At 47.1% G+C, this 25670-nt stretch overlaps 1 protein-coding gene across 5 annotated transcripts in view; it reads right to left on the bottom strand.

Annotated features, from left to right (window-relative positions):
- PTPRG (protein tyrosine phosphatase receptor type G) overlaps positions 1-25670 on the bottom strand; it is a 730377-nt gene that overhangs the window by 93901 nt on the left and 610806 nt on the right. For all 5 annotated transcript variants that reach the window (XM_029242114.1, XM_029242111.1, XM_029242113.1 and 2 more), the window contains 4 exons: positions 22981-23165; positions 19885-19993; positions 13850-13899; positions 10946-11708 (listed from right to left, as the gene is read on the bottom strand). In XM_029242114.1, coding sequence (XP_029097947.1) covers positions 10946-11708; positions 13850-13899; positions 19885-19993; positions 22981-23165 — 1107 coding nt within the window. The remainder of the gene's footprint in view (positions 1-10945; positions 11709-13849; positions 13900-19884; positions 19994-22980; positions 23166-25670) is intronic.

Here is a 25670-nt window from a genome sequence, read left to right as displayed (position 1 = left end):
GGACCGGGGCACGAACCCGCGTCCCCTGCGTTGGCAGGCGGATTCCCAACCACTGCGCCACCAGGGAAGCCCATGTGTAAGGTTTTTTGTTGTTGTTTTTGTGAGGGGATGGAGTAGTGAACACATCAGAAATCCTTCTCTGGACAGCCCCCGAAGTGGCGGTTTCTATGGAGGAGAACTCAGGCCGGCAACAACTTGCAGTGTGAGACAGAGACCTAAGGAAACGATTCTGACAGCACTTTAATCTTGGCCTGGACTAATGACCGGCAGCCGGATTTGCCCGGGTCTTTTACATAAAGGTCAGGCAAATATAGGAGTGCTCCTGGATTTCCATGCGGGCATGAGAAAGCTGAGTTCATGTTAAAATTCACAGTACTGCTTTGTCTTCGCAGTACCAGGAGCCTGGAATTTCATTCCATGGCCACACAGTCATATGGAATCTGTGCCTGTCACTCTCCTGAGGAATCCCACACTGCCCTCAGGGACAGCAAAACCCTTCACGAGTGGGCCTTCCTCCTGCCCCATCATTGCCTGCTGCGCCCCCTGCAATGGGTTCCGGTCACACACACCCACCCAGTGACCATGCTGGGCCATGGGCCCACCTCTCTGCCTTTGTCCCTGCTGATCTCACTGCCAGGAACACCTTTCCCACCCCGCCCTCAGAAGCTCCTCTTCATTCCTCAGTCCTGGTTCAGGTGCCACCTTCTCTGTGAAGCCTCCCCAGACCCTCGGTCTGTGCTCTGGAGGGCAGAGTAAAGATCACAGGTTCAAATCCTGGCTCTGCCACCTTCTACGTGACCTCTAACCAATAACTTACATCAGTTTAGGCCTGGAGTTCTTCATCTATAAAACGGGATAAAAGAACCTACTTCATAGAGGTGGTGGGAAAACTTAAGATGCACGTAGAATGCTTAGACGTGTGCCCGGCATTGAGCAAATGCTGAGTAAATACTCTCATTCTCGTCATGGTGGTTGTCACTGTGCACTTCTTTTATGGCACACATCACACTCAGTTACAAGTGCTCTTTTTGTTTTGTTTTTTGCGGTACGCGGGCCTCTCACTGTTGTGGCCTCTCCCGTTGTGGAGCACAGGCTCCAGACGCGCAGGCTTAGCGGCCATGGCTCACGGGCCCAGCCGCTCCGTGGCATGTGGGATCTTCCCGGACCGGGGCACGAACCCGTGTCCCCTGCATCGGCAGGCGGACTCTCAACCACTGCGCCACCAGGGAAGCCCTACAAGTGCTCTTTTACTACTTACTGTAAGGTCCCCCAAAGCAGGGCTGATCTTCTCTGTATATAGAACAGTAATAAAGCTCTGTCTCCTACTTGCTATGCAACTCTGGGCAAGTTACTTAACCTCTCTGGGCCTCAGTTTCCTCATCTGTAAGTGGAAATAATAATATTGCTCACTACCTCGCGGGTGGCACGAGGATTACATGAGCTAATGCAATAAAACACTTCGCATGTTGCCTGGCAACCATAAGCACCTGGTTCACATTAACAACTGTGATGATGGTCATCACCATCCCCACCTACCACCCACAGCATCACTAATTATCACCGTCACCACCAGCATCCTCTCCCTCTTCAACACCCTAGCACAGCGCCAGGCAGACGCTGAGGGCCCGTCGGGTGTCTGCTAAATCGGAATCCCCCTGTAATAAAGGAGGGCATAGGTGGCAACCACACAGAACCTCAGATGGGTTCTATGGGCATCAGCAGCAGGGGGCTGCCTGTGAGGAGACGGCCAGCGAAGAGACAGTACCTCAAAGTCTGCCCTGAGACAAGACTGCACTACGCTTCTTGCCATCCTTCAGGAGAGACGCTTGTCCCACTGCCTGACTCAATCTGTGGCCCAGCAGGCCCTCAAAAGAGAAAGCAGAATCAAATAGTGAACTACCAGAAGCTACTAGGGACACCTAACATGCCGCCTGAGCTGGGTATACACTCTCTTCCTCCTTTGCTTCAGTCTCCTGACAACCTTCCCCACGCCAAGGCCCCCAGAGACTAGAACATACTATCAACTTTTCAGAGAAACCAACATCCTGCCCTTCAGAGTCAGGCAGACCTGATTACAAATTCTGGCTTAGGCCTTTCTAGCTGTGTGACTTTGGATAAGTGACTGCCTGTCTCTGAGCCTCTGGTCGCTCCTCTGTCAAAGGAAAACACATGATAACGCTCACCTCTCAGGGGACTTCGAAGGATGAAATGAGATAATCTGTGCAAAGCAGATTGTGCCAGATGCAAAACGAAATCACAGGGCGTCTTGATCAGAAATTATCAAAGAGTTTCAAGAAACGACAGCAGAACATGAAGGCGAACACAGGGCCTTCTGAACACAGGGCTGTGTGACTGCACGGGCTGCATCCTCAGAAAGCCAGACTGGTCACAGTCCCCGCGTCCAGAGAACATTCGTTCTTCCTTTCAACGGAACCAAGCAACGGCGCTGACTGTGATAAAATTAGATGCTCCCAACTGTTAGGAGCAGCTCACTTTTATTCAGAGCTTCACTTGTATCCCAGCTGCCTCCTGAAAGGTCCAGCAGAGCTTGGCCACCCTGCTCCTGGAAGGTTTGCCTCTCTCTTTGATGCCCGAATCCTGACACCAGGACAAGTGCAGGACCTCTGGGTTAATGCACCTCCTTCTCGCCTCCATCTCTGATTTGTCCAGCTGGTTTGGTTTTGCCAGCAGGCCTAGCCCTTTGATTCCTGCCTGCCATGGGTTGTGTGAACTGGCAGCCCACAGATGTGTCTGGCTTGGCACCCCTCCCCCGGGAATTATTAATTAAATTGTGAGTTAGTTGCCAAGATTTAATAAACAATAGAGTTCACAAAAAAATCAAAAAGGGAATCTTCTCCTGGAGATGTTCAAAACTGGCTAGCAACACAAGTCTGAATTCCCACATGGCAAACATCAGCGAGAACCAAGCAGCACACACTCTCTAAGACAGGGCATGGCTCATCAGTTTGCCACAGTCCTCACTGCTCCCTAATGTCTCACATCAGACCTGCTTTCTTCACTCCTGACTCCTGCTGCCAGCTCCCTCTGGCCAGTCGAATTTCTGTCTGCAGGATGGCACTCTGACCCAAAGAATCAGCAGAACAACGCACACACCTGGGACTTTTACAAAGGCCTTATCATCAAAAGCAAAAATCATGGTTTAATAAAACTCCTGACCAGGATTCTGAAATTACTAATTCAGCTCGAGAGAAGAGGCTGCTTCTGACCAGGCAGCTTTCCCAATTCCATACTTATTTTCAAAGAGATTTTATTTTTCAACCAATTAGAAATGAATCAGACAGTTGCTCCATCCATAAACGTGGGCCATTCCTCTCTGTGGACTTGGACCTTCTTCATACTCTTTCCAGGGCTGCATCTTTCTGGCCTGTGTGTAAGAGGATAAAAATGGAAAGGAGGTATCAACTTACACCCCCCTCTCCCCCCACGGATGTGATGTGCAGATGAGGGGCTGCTAGGAGGGTCAGAAGATGTGAGGCCAGGCAGGGCCGGGACTCAGAGAATGAGCCAGTCTCAGAAATGTCTTCCAGTGGAAACTTACGGCAAAATGCTGTCTAATACCTAACCCTCTCTGAGCATCTGCGGGAGGGAGGTAGGGTTTAATGACCTCCCCACAGCCCTTCCTCCTCCCAGCTTTTATTTCCACATCCACCAGAATCTGAGTAAAGTGCCTCCATTCTGCTTTTTCCAAAAAATTAAAAAAAAAAAAAAAAAAAAAAAAGAAAGAAAAACAGTTTTCAGTGGCATATGTCATCACTGAATTAATGCTGTTTGCCTTTTACTGGCTTGGCTCTCATCCCAGTAGAAGCAAATAAAAACGGAGTACAATGTACTATAAATGCTACAGGCAGTGAGACATCAGATGGACCTTTCTGAAACGCTTCCTACCCCGCAGTGAGGGCTCAACTTCTGCTTCAGGACAAGAAACCCTATGTGGTCAAGACTAAAATGAGCTTGGATCTGAGAGGCCACTCTCAGGACTCGGGGAAAGTAGGATTCTTTCACTTTTCGAGAAAGATTAGGAGATGTGTGCACACTCAGACATCTACAGCCGGGTTCAGTCGCGCACAACGGGACTGCATTTGCTCTGATAAGGCCACTCCTTCAAAACCACCCGCAGCTGTGAATTAAGGCGCTGGTTTTTTTAAAAAAACGGTGCTAAAACACACATAAAAGTCACCGCCTTAACCATGTCTAATGGTACAGTTCAGTAGGGGTAAGCATATCACACCTGTTGTGCAATCGATTTCCAGAATCTGTTTTTCATCTGCAAAACTGAAACTCTGCACCTTTTAAACAGCAATTCCCCAACACCCCGACCCCAGCTCCTGGTAACCACCATCCTACTTTCTTTCTGCCTTACGACTTGACTACACTCTAGGTACCTCACCTAAGTGGACTCATATATATATATATATATATATATATATATATATATATATATATATATATATGGAATCATATTCATATATATATATTTGTTTTTTGGGGACTGGCTTACTTCACTAATAAGTCCTCAAGGTTCATCCATGTTGTAGCATGCGACACGATTTCCTTCTTTTTTTAAGGCTGAATAATATTCCACTATAGGTATATACCACATTTTGTTCATCTATTCATCGGTCATCTGGGTTGCTTCCACCCCTTGGCTACTATAAATAATGCTGCTATGAACATGAGTGTACAAATATCTCTTCAAGACTCTGCTTTCAATTCTCTTGGGTAAATACCCAAAAGTGGGATTGCTGGATCATGTGGTAATGCTATTTTTAATTTTGCAGGGAACCTCCATACTGTTTCCCAAGTGGCTGCCACTTTACATTCCCACCAACAGGGCACAAGGGTCCCCATGTCTTCACATCCTCACCAACACCTTATTTTCTATTTTGCTTTGGTTTGGGGGTTTCGTGGTAGCCCCCCTAATGGGTGTGAAGTAAACAGGCGGCCGCTTTTTTATAGGGCCACAAAATTTGTCTTATTTTTCTGGAGCCCTGGCATTAGCTAAACCAGAGACACGATTGTGGTTTACAAATACATATATTCTCCTGCAACGGGACACGGGTTCCATGTTCCGGTTACCACGTCTGAGCTGGATTTAGAGCACCTGTCATGTGTTTCAATTTATATCACCACTAGGAGTTCTCATCAATAGGCCCTCCTTACCATTTCACACAGAGCTCACTTAATCAGACTCAACAGTGGAACTGTCGTGTGTATTTCCATTAGGTGCTGGAAAATTGAGGGCGTTTGATAAATCCCAATTTAATTAGAAGTCCCACATATACGGCAGGTCCTCATCTACCAGAAATCACCGCCACAGACACGTCATTGCAACGTCACGTGACCCGGCCATCAGTCAGGACTCACGTCAAACACACCACTCCTTACAGCCTGAATTCCTGACCCCAGCCTCTTTGGAAACCTCGGTGTTCTTGGTGAGGTCTGGTTGCCTGCACTGAGAGATACACAGGCTGTCCTAGTTCAAAGGTCACTCAGTGGGGGGCAGAAACTTCCAAGGACCCAGACACTTCCTGGGAGGAAACTAAATCACACGGGTGCCTTCAGGGCACCTGAGCTAGTTCTTTCCAACACTCCCAGGAAGATCACAGCCAAGACCCGGGGCAAGCAGAATTACGTAGAAAACTTCTCCCCACAAAAAACCTGACTGCAAACTGCCACGGTAGTCCATACGAGTGCCTGTTCTATTTTATTTTAAATAAAGTATGCAACATTTTCCTACCTCCATATACCCCAGCTGAGTTTCACATTCATGACGTCTGCCCTATCTTCATGAGCCTGTATTGCTACTTCTTTCTGACCTTAAATTAACTACTATTTTTTCCCTCAAGTAAACTTCTTTGAAAAGGAACTTTATGTTAATACTATAAATCGTAGTTTCTCCACCATGGCACTATCAACACTTTGGACCAGGTCATTCTTTGTTGCGGGGCTGGTCTGTGCCCTGTAGGATGTTTAGCAGCATCCTTGGTCTCCTCCCACTAAATGCCAGTAGCAGCCCCCTCCTCAGTCATGATAACCAAAAATGTTTCCAGATATTGCCAAATATCCCTGCAGGGAAGGGGAACAAAATCATCACTCTGGTTGAGAACCTGTGCCATAAATTAAAAAATGGTACCTTTTTAAAAGTACACGTTCAAATACTTGTTTAATAATTAATACTTCACCTGAAACTATCTTGTGTTGCCCACTCAGGGAGCAAGCCCCTAAGGCGGGATGCAGGCAGCACCACGGTGGAGTCAGGGCCCATGTCTGACCCCCGGTCTCGCCACGTCTTGCCCGGGGCACGTTCCTTAACCGTCTGAGCCTCAGTTTCCTCACTGGCCTAATGGCAACAAGGACAGCACGGGCCTCCCGGGGGATAAGTGACATCACATTTTGGCTTTTAGCACAGACAACACCAGCATGGAACAAATGTTAACCAGTGATGTAATTATTTTTATAATCAAAGGTTTTCTTTAGAGCTTGAAAGTTCCAAAGAGGTGCCCAAAGGAGTGGGGTTTGCCCAAAAGGAGTGGGGTGGCTGGAGCTTAGCACCCTTGACTCTGGCTCAGAGCAGAACAGCAGCCCTCCGTCGCTGACCAACACAGTCCATTCCTAGCTCAGGGGCAGGACAAAGGCCGGCCAGGGGCCAGTTCTGGCCTGGAGACTGTACTTTCCTGACCCCTAAACTGGACTGTCTCTTTAGCTGACCCCGAGAAGACAGTCAACAAGCTTTCGGTGAATGAGTGTTTACATAATGGGGTTCTGACCAAGATTGAATCTGAAAAAGGAGCCCTGATTTAAGGAAAGAAAAATGAAAAATCCCAGCACTGCGTGATGAGTTTGTAGACAATGCCCACCCTGAAATAATTTTGCTGGGGCATGCCACATACCATCCCAAGAACATTTTACTGCATCAGTAGGCATCTGAGGGTGCCCACACCACATCTGGGCTGTGCCTCCTGAGGGACGGACCATGCCTACTGCCTGCCTGATCTCTGTATGTGTCTGAGTCGGCCCCTTCTTCTAGAGAAGCATTCCCCTCTTCTCCTTCCCTGCAAGTTAATACTAAAGCTACTACTCATAGCACTTGAAAAGATGTTATCAAACATCAAGCCTTTTTGAGATGCTGGTAAAAATATAACACAGTTTGTAACTTTAAACGTTAACGCTTTTTGCAAAGAGACTAAATATTGATTTAAAGAATTGTTTTTAACACGAAGAAAAAATAAATGTGGAACAGATTTAAACAAATGTACATCCACAGTCTTTCAAAGAAGTCACCACTAACATTAAAATGATGGTGATTTCGTTTAAAAAATAAACACCAAGCTGGAGGAGGCAGATGGAGAAAAGGCTGAGATGGATGGAAGCAAAGTGAGACCTTGGGGGTCGTGGACAATGCAGGGTTTTCGGGTTTTACCCTCAAGTTACTCACATCTTTTATTAACCAGTGGGTACTAGCAAATGACAGCTCACCGATCAAATGAGGTCCACTGCCTGTTTTTGTAAACAGAGTTTCACCAGAACCCAATCACATCCGCCCATTTGTGTAGTGTCTCTGGCTGCTTCCTTGCTACCTGGCAGAGATGCACACTTTCAGCAAAGACCTATGGTTCACAAAGCTGAAAATGTCTGCTCTCTCTGGCTGTTTGCAGAAGAAGTTTGCCAATCTCTGGCTTAACCGATCCCCACCACTGCTCTCAACCTGGAATTGCCTGGAACTGCCTGGAATTCTAAAGGAAGATCCCTTTTGGCTTTGGGAAGGAGTGGATGTTCCCATTGAGATGAAGGTGGCAAGGGAAGATGCTCTGATTCACCAGTGCTGGGGACAGAGCGGAGTTCCTGGAGGTCATTTTTAAAGCCAGCTCATTGGGGACCACAGTCTCCACATGCTCTATAATGTCCAAGGATGACTGCAGAAGAAAGACCCATGAGGGGCCTCCTCATAAGTCACCAGTGCCATCATGTGGCCCTCGGGCTGCAGAAAGCTCCTCTTTCCTTGTCACCGACAAGGGTGACTCTGCACCTCCTTTGGCACTAAGGGCTATGCCTATCCCCACTTTACAGACAGACTCTGGGCAAAGACTGGCCTGAGGACCCTGCGTGAATAAAGGGCAGAGCCTACTGTAGGGATCTGACTCCAGAGCTACCCTGCCAAGATGGCAGACACTCAGATGCCTGCAGCATTGAAACTTGAGACCTGCACGCCCCGTACCTGGAGGTGGAAATACCCCAGGTTTACCACCTGTTTCTTCTCCCCTTTCCTTAGACTCTGGAACTTGACTCCCATTGCAATGACTCATTTCTGCTTACTTGCACTACGCCCCAGGTCCCCACCCTCACCAGTCTCTCAAGGTATCAACACTCCCAACCCAAGCTCTTAGCGAGCTACACTTTTCAGGAGTGTGGACAAAAAAAATGTTTAAGAGGAGCAGGCTGGGAATGCAACTTGCCAGAGCCTCCAGTCCAGAGGCCAAACCACTCAAGCTTGACAAGCAATTCCAGGTCCACCACTTGTCTCTGGAGAAACCACAGTGGTCCGAATCACCATTGCCATCACCTCCTAACTCTACTCCCTGTGTCCGTTCTTGCCTCCCCAGATGTCCACACAGAGGCCCACGTGACCTGAGAAGGTTAATCAGATGAGTAACTCTCTTGCTGCTTTTTTTAACATCACTGCTTTTCCATACCCGTTAGAATCAAATCCACAGCATGGCTGATGGGCCCCTTCCTGATCTGAGCTCTGCTTGTCTGTGAACTCATCCTGTATCCTTCACCTTGGCGGTCTAGACACACTGGCCCTCTGATGGCTCCTTGACTGATCCTAATTAGTTCTCACTTTAGGGTCTCTGGACCTGCTGCCCCTCCTGCAGCCTAGAACGCTCGTTCATGGATCATGGCATAGCTAACTCCTTCTCACCACCTGGGTCTCCATTCAAATGCCATCCCTTGACCATCTGATGCTATACCGTCCCTGTCCCCGACTCCAGCACTTGACGTTATGCAGTTGTTTACTGGTATAGTCTCAAGCTTGTCCATTAGAACATAAACCCCAGGAGAGCAAGGCCTGACTACATCTAGAGTCTACTTCCAGTACCTAGTCCAGTGCCTGGGACACAGTGGGTACTCTATAAATATTTCTTCAATATCTTCAAACGCAAGAAATCCAACTTTTTCACAGCCAATTCCTAGGGGGAATGTCACTGCTCATGCAGGAATAGCTTCAAACAGCTTCACAAGTGGCTCGATATTTCCTCCACTCAATTCCTTGGAGGGCCACTCTGCACTTTTCCCTAAAAGTGAGCAACGCCCATAGCAAACCCACACTTCAGAAAATGAGTCCATACCAGCTTTAAGGAGGAACGTAATTCAAAACATGAAAATTTATTCTAAGTTGTATCTTAACATACGAGGTCTCAGCTTTAGATGAATTTTAATGTTTACAAGTGCAAAAGCAAATAAATATTTACCAGTTGCTTTTTTTTTTTTGCACTCTTATAACTCCACAACAGCTTAGATGCAAAAAAAATTGTTGCTAAACATCTTGTCTGGCAAAAGAAAGAATTTCTTATTAAGAAAACCCCTCACAACAATAACAACCCCTCACGCTCAGGGCTCCCTTGTAGAAACTATCAGGATGGTTCATTAAGATTTGAGCGTGGACTTCCCAGGTGGCACAGTGGTTAAGAATCCGCCTGCCAATGCAGGGGTCATGGGTTCGATCCTCGGTCCGGGAAGATCCCACATGCTGTGGAGCAACTAAGCCCGTGCGCCACGACTACTGAGCCTGTACTCTAGAGCCTTTCAGCCACAACTACTGAGCCCGTGTGCCACAGCTACTGAAGCCCATGCGCCTAGAGCCCGTGCTCCGCTACAACAGAAGCCACGATGAGAAGCCCACACACTGCAACGAAGAGTAGCCTCCGCTCACTGCAACCAGAGAAAGCTCGCGCACAGCAACGAAGACCCAAAGCGGCCATAAATAAATAAATAAATAAATATTTTTTAAAAAAGAAATGAAAAAGATTTGAGCATATGACAGAGTCACAAAGTTGCCCTCGGTCAGCGTGATGGGGATCACATCCTCCCCGTGGAGGCCAGACCAGCCATGCCCTGGTCTTACCATCCAGGAACTCGCTAATTCACAGAGCAAACAGGGCTCTGAGAGCGAGAGCCCTGTTTCTCGGGCTGTGATCATGGGCTAATAATACCAGCTCTCCCCATCCCCACGCTTTCAGTTTTAATGTAAATGTCACTTCCCCAGAGGGGCCTTTCTTAATTCAAAAAGCTCTCTGCCCTCTTCCTGATTATTTTCTCTGACAACACCCTGTTTATTTCCTCTATTATTTACCGTACAGTTAGCTCGTTTTCTGGCTTTTCAGCGAAATTGCTCGCTTGCTTTCTAACATTCTTGCTTCCTGATTTCCCGGCGTGCACCCTGGCGAGCTGCCGCCACCCCTGTCTTCTCCTTTACGCTGTAAGCTTCAAGCAACAGGGACCGTGCTCACCGGGGTTAGCACCCAGCCCAGGGCCTGGCACCAAACGGGCAGTCCATAAACACAGGTGCTCAATAAGTGAATAAGGAATGAAATCTTGAAGGATAAACTTATTAAGATCGATGTCTTTTTTATTCATTTACCAGGGCCTGGTTGAAGTGCTTGGAGTTATTCTGAGGCAAGTCGATTTTACCAGGTACCAAGTATCAAGGCAAGACAGTCCAGCAACGATAAGAGAGTAGGTGATTCTTATTAGAATTAAAAAGACACACACACACACACACAAACACATTTTTATACCAGAGACACACAAAATTCCAGGAATATTAGGCACTCTCTGGATCCTTATCCCTTGCCCCCAATTATTTTTTAAAGGGTAGGACTGTTCACAGCAGCTTGGAGGCTCAAGTGAGGAGTGGCCCGCTTACCTGGATTAACAGTGATAAATTTGCTATCTTCAGAAAATCGGTCCCCCGGGGACATAGGCTTCTTAGACGGTGTCTCAGGCCTCTTGGGATCATTCTCTCTGTAATGCTCCTCTGTGACTGTGGGGGGCACTTGGGTGAGGGTGACGGGGCGGGGGTCCAGGGCGTCCTCGGGCTGGGCGGTGGGGATGGCAGTGCGGTCCCGCTCACGCCCGGCTATAGTCTGACGCCCACCATCCTGATCAGCTCTGCCGGGAGCCGAGGGGGTGGGGCTGGGCTCAGTGCCGCTCCGCGCCTGCGGGGCGTGGGTTACGCCGTTCCTCTCCTTCTTCTCGGAGCCCTTCTCGCCTTCCTCCTCGTGTTCCCGCTCGCCGTCCTCGTTCTCACTCTTCTCGTCCTTCTCCCCCTCCTCGGCACCCTCGCCGTCCTTGGTTGGCGCCGAATCACCGTCGGGGCCCGGAGAGGCCAAGGCCTCAGGTGTGGCCGGGACGGGTCTGCCGGCCTGTTTGCTGGCCGCGGCGGCCGTGGGCAGGCGTGTGGGCCACACGGTGCTGGGGAAGGAGGAGATGCCGCCGCCGCTGAAGCCCAGGCCGGCGAGGAGCGTGCTGGTGACCACCGAGGCCACCGTCGCCTGGCTGCCGCTGGAAGACGGGCCCATTCCAGTTGCCATGGAAACAAATGAGAAGGGGATGCCAGAGGATGTCCAGGTGGAAGACCCCGAGCTGATGGGGGCCATGTCGGCCGAAGAGGCGGGAGATGCTGTGGGCTTGAAGGGGTCACCCGGGGAGGTTGGGGGAAGGGACAGAGGAAGAGAAAGCAGAGTGTCGGTCATCAGGACTGGGGACAAGGCCCTGGGTATGACCCTCCAAGGGTTTTACTCATCTTTTTACTTTCCTCATGGGGTGTCCTAAAGCATGGTGCCAAAGCTGACAGGAGGTGATCCACGGATGACCGTCTCTGCCCTTAAAAGTTTTTACAATTACTTAAAAATTGCAACCAGCATGTCAACCCCAACTTTTCACTGACAGAGCTCGGGAGGAGGCTAAGTGACAAAACAATAAGTAGCGTTCACGTTGTTTGAAAGACAAACATCAAATAAGCAGTGAAGTGGCAACATCAGATTGCCACCTGTTGTTGGGATGACACTGGAAGAAGCAGGAGCCCTTGGTCTTGTATATACTGGTGGCTCTTGTGGAGAATACACTGCCCTTGTCTAGAAACACTCCCCAGGATCTGGTTCCACATCTTAAAGTGAGGAAGTGGATGGACAGAGGGACAGTGGCCTGCCCACGTCTGCAGCGGCAGGTTCAGAAGCAGGAGCCATGCTCTACACCGAAGGCTTTGGGAGCTGTTTACAGCCGGCATCCCCGTGCTGGGCGCTGTACAGCCGCTGTACCCTCCAGAGTCTCCGGATTTATCTACAGCAAAATCTATGCTCATGTAGATGACAACGATAAGAATTCTATTTAACAAGTACCAACTGTGTGTTGGGCCTTCCCAAGCTACTCTGGAGACACACATGATCATCACCCCATTTTACAGGTGAGGAAAATGAGGTGCAGAGAGGTTAAGGGGTAGAGGTGGCTGCCTGTGCCCAAACCTCAGCTCATTCTTCCCACCATACTAAATTGGGGCTCAGCTGTGAGATTTTATTTGTACATAGTATCTTAGGAAAATAAGATGTGTTGCTCTGAGTTATTAGTTTAATTTTAGTTCTTGAAACCTGGCGTGCAGAATCCAGAATTTCATCCCATCATTTATACAGTTCAAAATAATACAGCCAGAACAACTCACATTTCATCACTGTATCATCAAGTTTCAGTTTGAAAAGTTTGTTTTTGAAGAACAACCAAGTTAGCAAATGTTGAGTTCTGAAGTTGATTAATGAAATGCCAGGTGCCACTTAAGATAAGGCACTGCAGACAGAGCAGTTAGACAGCCTGGGCTTGAGTCCGCGATCGCTCACCTGCTCTCTGGGAGATGCTGGGCACATTAACTCACTGAGCCTCGGTTTCCTCATCCATAAAATGGGAGTAATAGTAACACGAATCTTGAGGAGCAAATAAAATAATAATCCGTGCCTGAAACCTGGGAAAAGCTTAATAAATTTTAGGCTCTTGGGCTTCCCTGGTGGCGCAGTGGTTGAGAGTCCGCCTGCCGATGCAGGGGACACGGGTTCGTGCCCCGGTCCGAGAAGATCCCACATGCCGCGGAGCGGCTGGGCCCGTGAGCCATGGCCGCTGAGCCTGTGCGTCGGAGCCTGTGCTCTGCAACTGGAGAGGCCACAACAGTGAGAGGCCCGCGTACCGCAAAAAAAAAAAAAAAAAAAGGCTCTTATTGTTATCACCAAAGCTGCAATTAATATTGGGATTATTAGTTGCACTAGAAAGGGGAAAACTTAGATACTGAGTCTCCAGAAATGTGCAAATGTAACTGGGCAAATGACAACCATTCTTTTTTCTTTCTTTTTTTTTTAAAGCCGCACTGCATGGCTTGTGGGATCTTAGTTCCCCGACCAGGGATCAAACCCGGGCCCCTGAGTGAAAGCGCTGAGTCCTAACCACTGAACTGCCAGGGAATTCCCAAATGACAACCTTTCTACTTTAGCATGTCTACTCCTTTGCACTCTTACGTCCTATGCTCCCACAAATAATAAATAATTAAAAATATGGAGACTTTTTATCTTTACAAAAATTATAACAGTATAACACTACTGGTTTAACTCTGTCGCACAGCCTGTTTTTATAATGCATTGAATTATAAGAGTGAATAATGTAATTTATTCAGTATTTTAACCGGTTCACATTGAGCATTTAGACAACATCATACTGCCACCTCGTGGTGACAGTTTTAACTGCATGCAAATTACCAACCAGACACGACAAAGCGATTACATTCTCTACTTACCACTCCTGTTTTGACAATTCTGGTCCCTTGGAATATTCGAGTGGTATTAGCTGAGAAACAAAGAAATTACACTGTAAACAATATAACTTTGTTGTTTCGACAAAACTGCACTTACATACACAAATCTGAAATACATATAATTTTTATGTCATAAAATAAATATTCCTCTTTAGATTTTTTTTCCAACCATCAAAAAATGTAAAACCCTTCTTAGTTTGTGAGTCATTAAAAAACATGTAGAGGGTCAGGTTTGGGCTGTGGGCCACAGTTTGCTGACTCTTGTCTTAAGCTATTAGTTTACAACTTTAAGAAGTTTTAATCATTTTTCTATTTTATTCGTAAGGTAAAACTTACATACTCTAAAATGCACAAATCTTAAGTGTAGAGTCCAATTAATTTTTACCTCTGTAAACACCTGTGTAACTCCCCCTCCTCCCATATTAAGATATGAACATTCTCCAGCACCCCAGCAGGTTTGCATGTGCATCCATCCAGGCAGTACCCTCATGACCTTTCCCTAAGGTCGCCACCACTCTGATCTTTGTCAGCGTTTTGTTTGTTTTTGAACTGCTTATAAATGAAATTGTATTATCCCATTGTTCTTCGCTATTGTCTTTTTGGTTATAATTTCTTATATTATCCTTTCAGTGGCTATAATATGTATCCTAAACTTATTACAGTTTACCTTAAACGAGTACTTTTATCTCTCCTTAAAAATGTAAGAACAGTACAGTAATTTATTTGCCCAACTCACTTTTTGTGTACTGTCATATATTTTATTTCTATCAATACTTAAGTTTTAAAACCTCGTAACACATCACCACTGTTGCTTTAAATGGTCAAATTCTATTGTTTTTTAATATTTATTTATTTTATTCATTTTTTTGGCTGCGTCGGGTCTTTGTTGCCGCACGGGGGATCTTCGTTGAGGCATGTGGGATCTTTCGTTGAGGCATGTGGGATCTTTCGTTGCAGCGTATGGGCTCCAGGGCACGTGGGCCCTGTAGTCTGCGTGTGAAGCGCGGGCTTAGTTGCCGCGCGGCATGTGAGATCTTAGTTCCCCGACCAGGGATCAAACCCGAGTCCTCTACATTGGAAGGCGGATTCTCTACTGCTGGACCACGAGGGAGGTCCCTCAAATTCTTTTATATTAGCCACAGATTACTCCTTCTGATGTTCTTTCCTTCTTTCAGTTCTGTTCACCCATGTGTTAGTATTAAACAATATAACTACACAAAATGTTTAACTGTGGTAAAATACACATAAAACTTACCATCTTAAACACTTTTAAGTGTACAGTTCGGTTGTGCTAAATCCTTGTGCCACAGATCTCCAGAATGTTTCCATCTTGCAAAACTGCAACTGTGTACCCATTAAACAAGTCCCAGCTTCCCCCTGCCCTTCCCCCCCACCCCCCGCAGCTCCTGGCAACCATCCTTCTACTTTCTGTAAGTTTTAGTACTCCATATATCTCATGTAAGTGGAGTCATATATATTTACTTGTCTTTTTGTAACTGGCTTATTTCACTTAGCATAATGTCTTCAAGATTCATCCATGCTGTCCCATGTGTTAGAATTTCCTTCCTTTTTAAGGCCAAATAATATTCTGCTGTCTGTATGTACCATATTTTGTTTACCCTTTCATTGCTGATGGACATCTAGATTGCGTCCACCTTTTCTCTATTGTGAATAATGAAATGGTAAACAGTATAACTTAAAAAATAATCAGACTGCTTCTTTGTGCTGATCTCAAAAACAGTAGTCTTACATAAACTAAACGTTTGCTTCCTATACATAAAAGACACTGAAAAATTAGCAAAAAACTGCTAAATCTCCAAATAAATAACATTTGTACCTGCTGGAGTTTTCATCTAAACTAGAAGTGGGGCAAGTACCCGACATATTTTTTTATTTGCCCTGCAAGCTTTTTGGAAAAAAAAAAAAAAATTTGCTGCCAATGTTGCAAACAGCAACTTTTACCTAAAAATCCCAATTTCCTGCTCATCCCTGAAAAATCACAATATTGGGCAAAACTGAGCTCACCTTCCTGCAGGGCAACATTTGGTCGGTGTTGAGTGTCCGTCACCCCTTTTCGAAGGGCACATTCTGCAATTTCCCACTGATGGCCCTCCCCTCATCTGTATGTGTTCCCTGCCTGGCCCCGGGGCACCTGTATTTGCGAGCCCCAACTTAACAATATATTCACTTCGCTCAGCTGGAAAGTGAAATGGGTGAAGAGATAAATGTGGAGAACAGACCGATCTAGATGTCAATACAACCAGGTCAAATGAGGCAGCCTAGGGAGCAAACAGTTCTTGCCTGGCACTAAATATAACCTCCCACCATCAGTGAGTTGCTTCAGGATCGATATTGCACTGCCTCAGACAGGTGTACACACCTCCCTTTGTTAAGACAGGAAGAAAACCCCCTAAGAGACCTGCTTTCCCTGCCCTTTACAAAGGCCTTAATTTAAGGCCAACAAACTGGCCACTCCATCAACATGCCCGCTTTTCACTGATCTTGAACAATTTCCACTGGGGTCAGTTCTAGCCGTGGTGACTATGAAGTTTCTACAAGAGCTTTCAGATCAGGAGTCCACCGGCCCAGTGGACTTCGGGGACGGGGGAAAATAATGAGACCCACACCCCCACTAAGCTGTCACGGAGATGCAGCTTTTCCTTGCACGAGGAACGCAAGCTCCAAATCTCAGCTGCATTTTAATAGGATCGTCCTATGACTCTGCGATTGAAATGGGAGTATCTTCCTACTGCCTTAGAGTTGTTGGAGGTATTTCGGAGTATCATTTATGTTCATCACTACTCAGAAATCACCGTTGCTAATAGACCCACCACTTGTCATTTAATACTTTCATAAAAGAAGCGCACAGATGACTACGTTCCCAATTTGTTTAAAATATTTTGACAATCGTATTCGAGCATAATTGGTTTCCTTTCCTATGTATTTTACCTGTTTATTTTAAACCATTCTGAGAGAGGATCTGTTGGCTTGGCCAGGCTGCCTAATGAGTCTGTGGCTCAAAGAAAAAGCTTAAGAGGCCCTAGTTTCCATGACTGTTGAGAATTGCAAAAAAGCCTTTTGAACGCTTAGTAATCAATCTTTTTAGCTATTTGCTGAAGACCGGGGACACACGGTAATATTTATGCTTTAGGGGTGGTCTGTTGTTGTGTACAAATGATTGGGCTTTGGAATGAGAGATCGGACTCTTCTTAGTAGCCAAGTGATTTTTCACAAGTTACTCAACTGCCCAGGACGTCATTTCCGCCTCCGTATAACACCTGCATTACAAGTTGCCACGAGGTCAAATGAAATAACCGATGGGCAAATGCTCTGTAACTGGGAGCCGCTCTACAGATAACGATTACCATTATTATCATATTTACTACAGTAAGGTAAACATAACTTATTACATTATACAGGACATAAATATTGCTTTATTTACTATAATAATGTAAATATTCCACAGGGCTTCCTCACGCTCCCAAACCAGAGGTAAACTTTATCCCTGGGAAACCTAATTATTCTGAACAAAGGTGTCCATGAAATTCCCTAAGTTAATTTCCTTCCCTTTTAAAACTTCAGTCCTAAGAGTTGACCAGTTTTGTACACCGGCCTCTACTGCTCATAAACTCCTACTTGGCTCACCAGAAAAGGCATGCTAGCTTCCCTGAAGATTTTGTTTTTCCACTGCCCACTGCTGCAGGGAAGATGCTAAGGCCATTGTGTGCCCCTTTGTTAACATGCTTGTTAACACGCAGGGACAAACACCAGTACAGAAAACGAGCAAACACATGTCCACCCCTGAGCAGAGAAAGTCTGCAGACAAAGGAGACACTGGCCATTTTCAACAAGTCACCGTGATCAGACATTTTAAATATTCCGTGCTTGGAATTTACAGCTGACAAGGCCGTTTTGAATTGCATTACATTACAAACATTTCATTTTTCAAAGTCCGTGCAGAACCCAATGAGCTCAGGGGCCTATTAATCAAGAAAGGCGGTGCTGCAGATTCCAGGCTCCTAGCTGGAGTGCATGGAAGGCCCAATTATGATTTACGTGCCGAAAGATCCGGGGCTCCACTCTGGCTTCCCGTGCTCTCTCCCCTGGGCTGGCATAGACCTGGCCTTGGCTTTCGGACCCTCCTCAACACAGGCAGATGGGCCAATACGTTCAGGGCAAAGGTGGACATGGCGAGTGTGATTTATTTGTGAGAAAAAATACAGCCATGCTCATTTCAATTAGTTTAAATGGAAGGATGAGATAATGTGAACATTAGCAAAGAATATTTCAACACTAGATGCAAAATTGCAAAGCTAGAAGGGATCTTTGGAGGGACTCTCAGCTGAAGGGCTTCTTATCCTGGGTCCATCATCTATTACTTTTTATATTAAACCTCATACTTAGGGGGTATTTATAGTTAGTACCAGGCACTGTGCTAATTTAACATGCGTCACCCCCCGTCACTCTACAAGGACCCTGTGAGGTCGGTACTCTCACGACTACCACTTTTGGACTGTGAAATTGCAGCTTAGAGAAGCTAGTCAACATTCTCAGAGTCGCAGAAACACTTAAGTGGCAGCCAGGACTCAACCTTGGGGCCCTCGTGTCAGGGCCCTGGCTCTAAGCCAGCTCTTCTCAATCTGTAATGTGCACGCCTGGTACCTGAGCCATCTGGTTAAAATTCAGATTCATGGGCCCCGCCCTCTGAGATTCTGAGACAATTAGTCTGAGAGGGGCCCATGAATGTGCATTTCTCACAGGATTCCAGACAATGAAGCTGATCCACAGCCTACAGATTTTATGGGACCCCTAAAGCTGTAATACGCAAAATTCTGGCATTTTTCTAGAGAAAGTGTCCGAAGTCTTCATCAGATACATGACTCGCAAAAGTTAAGAATCACTGGCCTGGTGTGTAGGTGTCTCAGAAACTGAGGATTCAGGAAGTAAAGAACCTTACCAGGGAGGGCATCAGACCGGCAGAGCAAAGCCCAATGCCCTGGTTGCTCCCTTCATGCTGGTCTTAGCACCCCTCACCAAACCAGGTCTGCAAACTACGCCCCACTGGCTGGCTGCCAATCTTTGTCAACAAAGTTTTATTGGAACCAGGACTGGGATTAGGACGGGGCAAGTAAGACAGAGTGGATCCTGTCTTTATGCAAAAGTTCGATATTTTGTTCAAGAACCTTTTGCATTGATTTTGCTTTTAAAAAAATATTCCATTGGGCTTCCCTGGTGGCGCAGTGTCTAAGAATCTGCCTGTCAATGCAGGGGACACGGGCTTGGGCCCTGGTCCGGGAAGATCCCACAGGCCGCGGAGCAACTAAGCCCGTGTGCCACAACTACTGAGACTGCACTCTAGAGCCCGCGAGCCACAACTATGGAGCCCGCATGCTGCAACTACTGAAGCCCGTGCGCCTAGAGCCCGTGCTCCTCAACAAGAGAAGCCACCACACTGAGAAGCGTGCGCACCACCACGAAGACCCAACACAGACAAATATATATATATATATATATATATATATATATATATATATATATTTGAAATACAATGTATCTTGATGACAGAGTTTTTAAGAGCTCCTTTGAATTCTGCACCAAAGTGAATGCTCCTCTAGGCTCGCCCTAGTGCTGGTCTGAAACTTTCCACTAGACCCTAAATCAGCTAACTGAATCATGTTAGAAATCCAAAGACGATATTCCTCCACACGACTAGGAGGTGATTCTGTGATCTGACACAGTATTAGACAAATACTTGGTTCCCCACAGTTGGAAAATAACAGTAATTAAAAAAATAATCAACACTTCATTCTTCTTCCCCCCTTCTGGCCTGTGAAACCCCCAACCAAAAAGACGGGCCTAAATTCCCCAGGCTTTTCAGGTGTTATTGCAAACCCCACACTGATGCTGAGGCCAGGTTCGTATTCTTGTGTCCAAGCACCTGAACGGGAAAAAAGACAAAGCCCAAAGGGAGAAGGGACCCAGGGGATGCAGGGCAGACAGGAAGGGCGGCTCCTCACCTTGGAAGAGCATGGTCTGGCTGAAGTCACTCCTCATGTCATTGCGACACACGGCCTGGACCCGGAACAGGTAAAGGCTGTCAGGTGAGACAGGGCTAATGGTGGCTTTCTGCAGGGGAGGAAAGAACAGGCAGTGACCTGGTTTGGAAGGCCAGAGCACACTTTACATTTGAAAGCCAAACCTAAGAGAATGTTAAGTGTTGCCTGTAGGTTTCTGGGTACCAAGGCAAAGCAGGACAAACATGATGTTTCCTCACTGACCAAAGGCTCACCTTGAGAAAAATGAGCTTTCAGAGATAACCTCACCTGGGAATCTGTTTTCGACATGGAAATGTGTAGGGTGAGAGAACAAAAAGTCGTCTTGGCTCAGATACTTGACGCGGGCTTGGAACGTGTCTTCAGCCCTCTTTATACTCACAAGGCTGGGACTTCTATCAAAACTACTCTACCTTAGAAACGATAATGATTTACCCTAGACAGCCTCTAGAATTATCAGGTGTACTGAATTTCCAGGGCCATGCAGAGATTAGCGCAGCCACAACAAAACCTTTGTTTCTTTGCAGTTTAAAGGCATTGTTGTACCTTGACCTTGGATGATGTGGGGCACGATGCTAGAAGAACACCTGACTCGAGGTCAGAGGACAGGAGATCTACCTGTGTCACACCACTCACCAGCTGTGTGATTCCGAGTCAGTTGCTCAATGTCTTTTGGCCTCTGCTCCCTTCAACTGTTAAATGGACAGAGTAATATTTCCCTCACAGGGCTCTTGTGAGTGCTGTACAACAAAGGTTAGGCAAGCCTTGTTCGTAGGTAGTCCACACCACAAAATGGAAAGTACACCCCCAGTCTAACACAGGGGTGGCAAGCGACGGCCCACAGCCCAAATCTGGCCCGCTGTCTGTTTTTAGTAAATAAAGTTTTGTTGGCACACAGCCACGCCCATTCATTTGCCTGTTGCTATGGCAGCTTTCACCCTTTGACCACAGAGTTGAGTAGCTGCCCACAGAGGCCATATAGCCCTTAAAGCCTAAAATCTTAACTGTTTGACCCTTTCTAGAAAAAAGTTTCCCAACCCCTGGTCCCAACATCACAAGCCAGATCCAGACCCCCATTCCTCAAAGCTTTATTCCAAGAGCCTTTTAAAAATCAGAAAATGGAAAATACCTAAAAAGCCGGCAGGGCTTGCTTCCTGAAGAAACAAACAACAAAAGCAACTGATTTTCAAAGACTCCCTAATGGATGAAATGTCTTGTCATCGCATTGTGGGCCAAGTCCAGAAAGCAGCTCTGGGAGCTTAACCACTGAGTGGGTTTTTCCCAGTGTAGCTACTGAAAACCTCTGAAGAGGCATTAAAATGTTATTGTGCCCACACCTGCTATCTGTTGCCTAGCAAATGGATTCCTGGTGAGAGGAGGAGGTTGGGGTCAAGTTATTTCACTTTCAGCCTCATTTCTCTCTTTTGGAAAAAGGAGGCAGTAACACCTGTCCCACAGGTCGGCAGTGAGGGCGTGAGAGAGAGACATGGATGCTGCAGAATGCCGGGAAAACGTTCAGTATGACTTTTAGGTTTCTGGGCCACGTGAACCCTAAGATGGAGGATAGCTTTGCTGCCACTAAGTCAGCACTCTCAACTCCTTGAGGAATTAATTAATTTTGTGGGTCCCCAAAGAAAATAACCACCCCTAGAAATTCTTATAAAAAAAGAACTTGCTGTCAAAGTACGTTTTTCTCTACAGCTCTCTCTTTCTCTGAAACTCATTTATGCCTCATACTCTAAACCTCCAGCCCCGTCTTCTGTTCAGAGCAATATCTTTGCTCCATCTATGCAGGGATTTATTAGAATTCACTCCAAGCCGGTTATCTATTCATCTCTGCATGTTTAATTATTTTCCACTTAGAATAAGAAACCAAATAAGCGCCTAGATAGTTTCTGATTAATGCAAGCCACCTTAGTTCAGACAGAGAAACATCCCTCACGGACTTCCCGTCGTGACAAAGGTTAAAACACATCATAACCTTGGGTACCTTTCAACAGATTCCTCTCCGATTTCATGAAGCTCATCATTCCCTAATGTGACCCAGATAACAATGTCTAGTGGGGAAATTGAAAACATAAATGGAAATGAAGTAAAAGAATCTTCATCTAAAGGAATACGAAAAGTATTATTCTATAACTGATTGAACGGGCCCCGGGGACTCTGTACGGGGAGGAAAAAAGGTGCTAACAGTCATTAAGGATCCCACTCAGTGCTATTATGTTTTCCATGTGCATATACAATTATGGGCTTCATTATCCCAAAGACTTCTTTTGATTAACAATAAACGCCAGGCTTTCAAACCCTAATGTGTCACTTTGAGTTTCCCTGCAAAGATGTAAAGAGCAGCGCTTGCTGGAGCGATTGCTTTTCCAGGGGAAGAAGATGGCTTCTGCAAACGTCTGTTCTGAAGGGCCTTGGTGGGGACTGGCCACTAAATATTTATGCACATTTAAGATGAGCAGCTGGATTGGGCATGCGTAGCTCAAAGTGAGGTCAGGTATTACAGCGTCTGAGAGTCTGAGAGCGGTGGCTAAAAATTCCGTGGTCACTGGGGTCTAGCAGGTCGGAATGTATGAGGCAGATGAAATGTGACAGAAGGGACTGGTGGGGACTTCGGAAAGCTGCATGGTGTGGGGAGGAGGGTGGGGCGACAGCTGCCATAATAATAACAGCCAGTACTGACCCAGTGCTCGCTCTGTGCTAGGCCCTGCTCTACAACTGCAGAACTCACTTAACATTTACAGCAACGCTAGCAGATGACAAGCGCTTCGTGGAGGCTTTCGGACTTTTTTTTTTTTTTTTTAAAGTAATGAAAGAAAAAGCAGTCAGTTTTGAAGGGCCGAGTTACAAAGAAATTAAATTTTCCTGGTGGTATAGCCATCAAGTATAAAGGCGGAATGGAGCCCGGGCAGGCTCCGGCCCCGGTTCACCCCGGTGGCACCCGCCCTCAGCAGGCAGCGTAGGGCTGGGATGCCACAGGTAAAAGCAAGCCAAAGAGATGCGCAGGGGCCCCTCTCATTGCTACAGACAGCCTGACTCAGAACAGGGAGGTTTTACCAAGTCCTTGTCGCTGTCCTTTGTGAACGTCTTCTCCTTCTCATCCTCGTTCTTGGTCCAGCTGTAGGAGATCATGTAGTTCATGATGGGTGGGTGGTAGATGGTCTCCGGCTGATTCCAGGACACCTGCAGGGCTGTCTGGTTCAGGGGCTGCACCTTCATGTGGATGGGCGGAGAGCTGCAGACTGAAGACACACGGCCAAGCTCAGGGCCTCGTGGCACTACATACATACACGCCCCGTGTTCCTCAAGACTGCAACCTCGAAAGGTTGACACAGTAGGACGGGGAACACCCACGCCCCCATCGCTTGGATCCACCGGCTGCTAACATTTTGCCACACCTGTTCTCCCTCCCCCCTTCTCTTTCTACACACACACACACACACACACGCACGCACACATGCTTCCCTGCTGTGTCACTGAAAGCAAGTTGCAGACATTCTGAACTTCACTCCTTAAACTCAGGTCTGTATCTCCTAAGAATAAGGACATTCTCCTCTATAATGGCAATGTCTGAGTGTCTGCCCCCCAAATTCATGTGTTGAAACCTAATGCCCAATGGGATGGTATTAGGGCGTCGAACTTGGGGAGACAATTAGATCATGGCGGTGGAGCCCTCATGGGTGGGATTAATGTCCTCATAAGAGGCCCCAGAAAGCTCCCTCACCCCTTCTGCCACGTGAGGACATAGTGAGAAGACGGCTGTCTGTGAACCAGGGAGCAAGTCCTCACCAGCCAGTGAGTCTACCAGCACCTTGATCTTAGACCTCCCAGCCCCCAGAACGGTGAGAAATAAACTTCTGTTGTTTGTAAGACACCCAGTCTATGCTATTTGTTACAGCAGCCCAAGCTGACTACTGTCATACCTAAGAAAATAAACACGAACTTGATATTATCTGACATTTACATCATCCCTATTCAAATTTCCCCAACTGTCTCCAAAAGATTATTTATATAACCCTTTCCCCGCCCACATGACGTGTCACATTCAGTGTTATAATGCTTTAACTTCTTTTAATCTAGCATTCTCATCTGGCCTCTTCTTCCACAATGAATTTTTTTTAGAAGCCAGGCCACCTGACATGTGGAATGTCCCAGCTAACTAAAATCGTAGATGACATTTTATTGTAAATAGATCAGAGTGTAAACAAATACGATGCAAAATGAGACTTTAAATAATTTTAAAGCAAACGCACAAAAAACCAGGACGACTTTCTCTGGACCAGCAGAACTCTATGTAACTATCCTGATGGAGGGCAAAGGAAAAGCCAGGCTAATTCCCCTGTTTATTCCTTGTGGCCGGCAGGTTTGAAGGAATGTGGCGGCTCTACATCTATCTACTAACAAACCCATTTCAGAGCTGGGAGTATCAAGTCAGCCATTAACAGCGACATTTTGGCCCTCCAAATGTGCACTTTCCCAGGGGCCTTGGCTCCTGCCCGCACAGGGCTTCCATTCTGAAGCAGGGTTTCTCAACCTCAGCACCACTGGCCTCTTGGGGGCTGTCACGTGCACTGTAGGATGTTTAGCAACATCCTGGGCCTCTACCCACTAGATGCCGGTAGCACTCCCCCCAAGTTAAAACAACCCAAAATGTCCCCAGGTATCGCCAAATGTCCCTGGGGGGGCCAAACACCCCTGAGAACTACAGGTCTAAAGGGGGAGATGGAAATTCATCAAAGAATGACACGTGTGCAGCTACTATCACACACCAGGATGGGGTGGGCGGAGGGGAGGAGAGGAACGCTGTATTTTCCAAGCACTTTCTAGGGAGACTTGATTCATGCTACAGGGTCCAGGGAAGACTCTTTAGAGGCAGGTGCATCCAACTGAGAATGGCATGGAGATTCACTACGTGGGGGTCAGGAGAAGAGGGGAGGCCGGCCAAGGGACCTCAGCAGGGAGAAGGCCTGAGGGGCCCAAAGGAAGGCAGTGGGGCTGGATCAAGGGAGGCCAGTGGAGCGGGAAGCCTCGCAGGCCCAGATGAAAATTCTGGCCTTTACCCTACAGCACTCCGAAGCCACGGGAAGGATGGGAACCAGAGAACGATGCAGGGAGGTGTGCACTTTACAAAGCTCCCTGGAGCTTCAGCTGAGCAAAGAAGAGCCCAGAGGGGCTAAGAGAGGAGCAGAGAGGCCTGTCAGGAGGTGCTGCAAACGGCTGGGTGCTTGTCTACCTAGGAGAGAACAGCAGGTTCTAGAGCAGATAGAGGCAAAGCCTGGCGATGCGCTGGACAAGGAGAGGCATGAGGGCGAGGGACGCAGTGAGGACGACGCTGGGGTTTGGGGGGCAGCAGGGGAGCAGCCCTGGAGGGGACGGGCCAGGGGATGTGGGGCTTGGTTCTGGGTTCTCCCAGGAGCCCATCTCCAAGCCAAGCAGCCCACCACGAGCCAGAGTCCCCTATTTGCTCCTCAAAAGCCCCAAGCCCAAGGCAGCCCTGGGGAGGATGGCTTTCCTGCCAGAGAAGCAGGGACCCAGCTCTAAGCAGCTGGCTGACGGAGAAAAGCAGAGATTGGTTTTGACAGGGAGGCAGCCTTTGGCTCTTGGACTGCCAAACCCTGCTTCAGTCGGACAGATTCGCTTTGTGCAACTGAGACAAGAAGGAAGGGATAAATTAATGAGGCATCCCCACTGCCCTGCAGAACCCCGGGAGGCATTTCGCTGCCTGCTGCGCAAATGCCACCGGAGCA

The sequence above is a fragment of the Monodon monoceros genome, unplaced genomic scaffold (assembly GCF_005190385.1).
Source record: "Monodon monoceros isolate NGI ecotype Baffin Bay Population unplaced genomic scaffold, NGI_Narwhal_1 Super_Scaffold_3, whole genome shotgun sequence".
In the NCBI taxonomy this organism is placed as follows: Eukaryota; Metazoa; Chordata; class Mammalia; order Artiodactyla; family Monodontidae; genus Monodon; species Monodon monoceros.
Note: the sequence above shows the minus strand (reverse complement) of the source record. Positions and strands in the feature narration are given on the sequence as shown.